The sequence below is a fragment of the Schistocerca piceifrons genome, chromosome 2 (assembly GCF_021461385.2).
Source record: "Schistocerca piceifrons isolate TAMUIC-IGC-003096 chromosome 2, iqSchPice1.1, whole genome shotgun sequence".
Lineage (NCBI taxonomy): Eukaryota > Metazoa > Arthropoda > Insecta > Orthoptera > Acrididae > Schistocerca > Schistocerca piceifrons.
The window spans coordinates 143959835-143962646 of NC_060139.1; the positions used below are offsets into that span (position 1 = coordinate 143959835).

At 48.7% G+C, this 2812-nt stretch overlaps 1 protein-coding gene across 1 annotated transcript; it reads left to right on the top strand.

Moving 5' to 3' along the window:
• Positions 1-1214: 1214 nt before the first annotated feature.
• Positions 1215-1863, top strand: LOC124775203 (atherin-like). Its single transcript, XM_047250042.1, has 2 exons — positions 1215-1492; positions 1548-1863. The coding sequence occupies exons 1-2, from the start codon at positions 1215-1217 to the stop codon at positions 1861-1863; spliced, it is 594 nt and encodes a 197-aa protein (XP_047105998.1).
• The last annotated feature ends 949 nt before the right edge of the window (positions 1864-2812 follow it).

Sequence of the window (2812 nt, forward strand, 5' to 3'; positions counted from 1 at the left end):
AAATCGACGCTCTAGTCGCCGAAGTAGTGTTTCTTCAAATTGCTTGCACTGGTGTCACACATGACTTTTTTTATTAATAGCAAAAGCATTAGCCTGGATTGTTGCAGGTTAGAGAGCGAGATGATAGACGTTTAGTAGGGATCTTATCCATTACAAGATATCACTCCAGTTCTACAGGGCTCAAATATAGATGGTGTGGCAGCAATATGAAGGGACCCATAGTATTCTAAATTTTTGTCAGTGGAGTCAAGAGGAGGTGGTTGGGGCTGCTTAATTACTGCAAGGGATTCGACTTTCTTCGAGTCTATGTAGTTTTAAATTTTTCTATGCATTTCAACACGACAGTCCGGCGTTTTTCTGTCTGTAGTCACTGCACAATACAGAAGGAAACAATGGTCCTGGTAGAGGTACCACAACACTGAGGCAGTGCCATGGAAACATTACAGAATAGCATTATGTGACTAGTCAGATGGGCGAAACAGCCGCACCATGCCCCGTGCTACTATCTCGGATATTCTTTCACTGACTCTAATGTGGGCGTGGTGGTGTTGGAGTTGATATGAGCTTGTCTTGCCCCACCCTTTCAACCGAATTACCCTGCCAGATAGAAGGCGCCTAAATGATATGGTAGGACTGAACTGCAGGTGTAATTAGGTACTAAAGTGGGAAAAAATTCCAGAAGAACAAATAGTAAAAATTAAAATCGAAAGAGAGATTAGGTAGCAAAGTGAGAAATAATTCCAATAGAACAAAAAGTAAAATAAAAAAGGAAAGAGAGTGAGATTGCCGGTGAGAAAAACTGATGGAGATATACAAGTTTTAATCTCCCACACGCATCAGTGCAGAGAGAAAGGAAGGAACAGAGAGGGACAGAAAGAGAGAGACATGCAGAGAAAGGAAAGCGAAAGTGGAAGTGAGAAAGAGACAAAGGGAGAGAGAGAAGGACTCTCTGCAGCAGAATCTCATAAAATTCAATAAGGGTTTTCTTTTTTCGGGTTACCCCAATCGTCCGAAAGCTGCGAAAGCGTACGCTCTGATTACGACCAGCAGACAGTTTTGTCGATATATTCGCTTTTAGTTCACCCCAGACTCCAATAAAAAAATCCATAATAAGTCAACCGCGATTTCCTCAAAGCCCTTTGGTAGCACGGCCGAAAACGAAAAACAAAAGTGGACGCGAGATAACCTTTTGTTCTTCCGCAGCGGAGCTCGAAATGCCACAGGGCAGCCGCGGGCGCGGGGCAAACGTCTGCGGCCACGGCGTCGGCGTCGGCGTCGGCGGCTGCGAACAGGTTGTCGCCACTTCCGGCCTCCTCCGCGGAGGGGTGCCCGCGTCGCCGTGTCGCAGTGCAGGGCGCATGCGCGCTCGCGGCCGGGTGGCGAGCGGCCAGCGCCGCCGGCAGTCCGCTCCGGTCCGCTCTCGAGGCTGCAGCACGGGGAGCAGCGCCGGCGCTCAGCCCAGCCCGACGCCGACGCCGCCGCCGCCGCCGCCGCAGCCGCCGCCGCCGACGCCGCCGCAGCAGCCGCCTCGGCGCGTGTCCTATCAGGCCGGCATCTGGCCGCGCCCCTGCCGTGCCGGCTCTCCGCGGCGCTCCCACGGCGGGCGGACGGCCGCACCCGCAGCTGCTGGAGGACGCGCAGGCAGGTAACAGCAGCTGCGGCCGGGACCGCCTGCGCCTGCTAGCACACCTGTTGGCTGCAGACACGGCCGCCCCAGGCCTCAGCTGGCCTCGCTGCGGTGCGGCGGCGCTCCCCTGCCCGGCGTCCCAAATCCCGGCGGCGCACGCAGCTCCCTGTTCTGTTCCGCGAGTCTCAAATGTTCGTCACACAGTTCTCGTGTCGGTCCTAGGCTGTGACACATAACTGATCACGTGGGAGTGACTTCGTCGCCGGTAATTTGCTTCACGAGTGTCTCCAACGACCATCAACCGCGTACAGTTAGACGCATTATCGATGCTATTATTATTAATATTATTATTATTATTCCAAGCATTGCACCATTACCGAAGATCAATGAACTTTAAAACTTTGAACTTAGCTGCTAAGGTTCAGTGAACGTGTCAGAATTATAACGGAACAAATAAGCCCTCGGTCACAAATATTAAGTCAAAATTGACCTGGTTTCGTCTTCAGAATTAGACTAACTGTACTAAAACATTAGGTATATAATACATTAATAAAATTAAAGTTTGTACTGACTCGAAATGATGCAGTACTTACAAGTCACATATTAATAAAGATCTAAGCCGGAAAGACGACGTCATGAACAGTTGTGAGATGGCGAGCCGCTAAGGGCTGCAACCCTTGTTCACAGTATGAGCAGCCCTTGGCGGCTCGCCATCTCACAACTGTTCATGACGTCGCCTTTCCGGCTTAGATCTTTTTTAATATGTGACTTGTAAGTACTGCATCTTTTCGAGTCAGTACAAACTTTAATTTTATTAATGTACTAGGCTATATACCTAATATGCTTTAGAACAGTTAGTGTAATTCTGAAGACGACGCTCATAGTAGCGTCGAAACTAGGTCAATTTTGACTTAATATTTGTGACCGAGGGCTTATTTATTCCAATATAATCAGTGAACTTTCTTCTGTCCCATGATATCCTCATTACAACTTTCATTCCTTAAATATTGTTGTGCACAGCGATCGTAGAGTGTAAGGAAGGTGAAGCATATAGTATTCAGTCGCAATACCATTAGTTTATATTACTCTTGCATGCATAGATTTCGGATATAAATATCCATCTTCAGTGTGTTTGGGCTACAATCCAACAAATTCGCGTCAGTACGCGTCACCATACGATGAGGC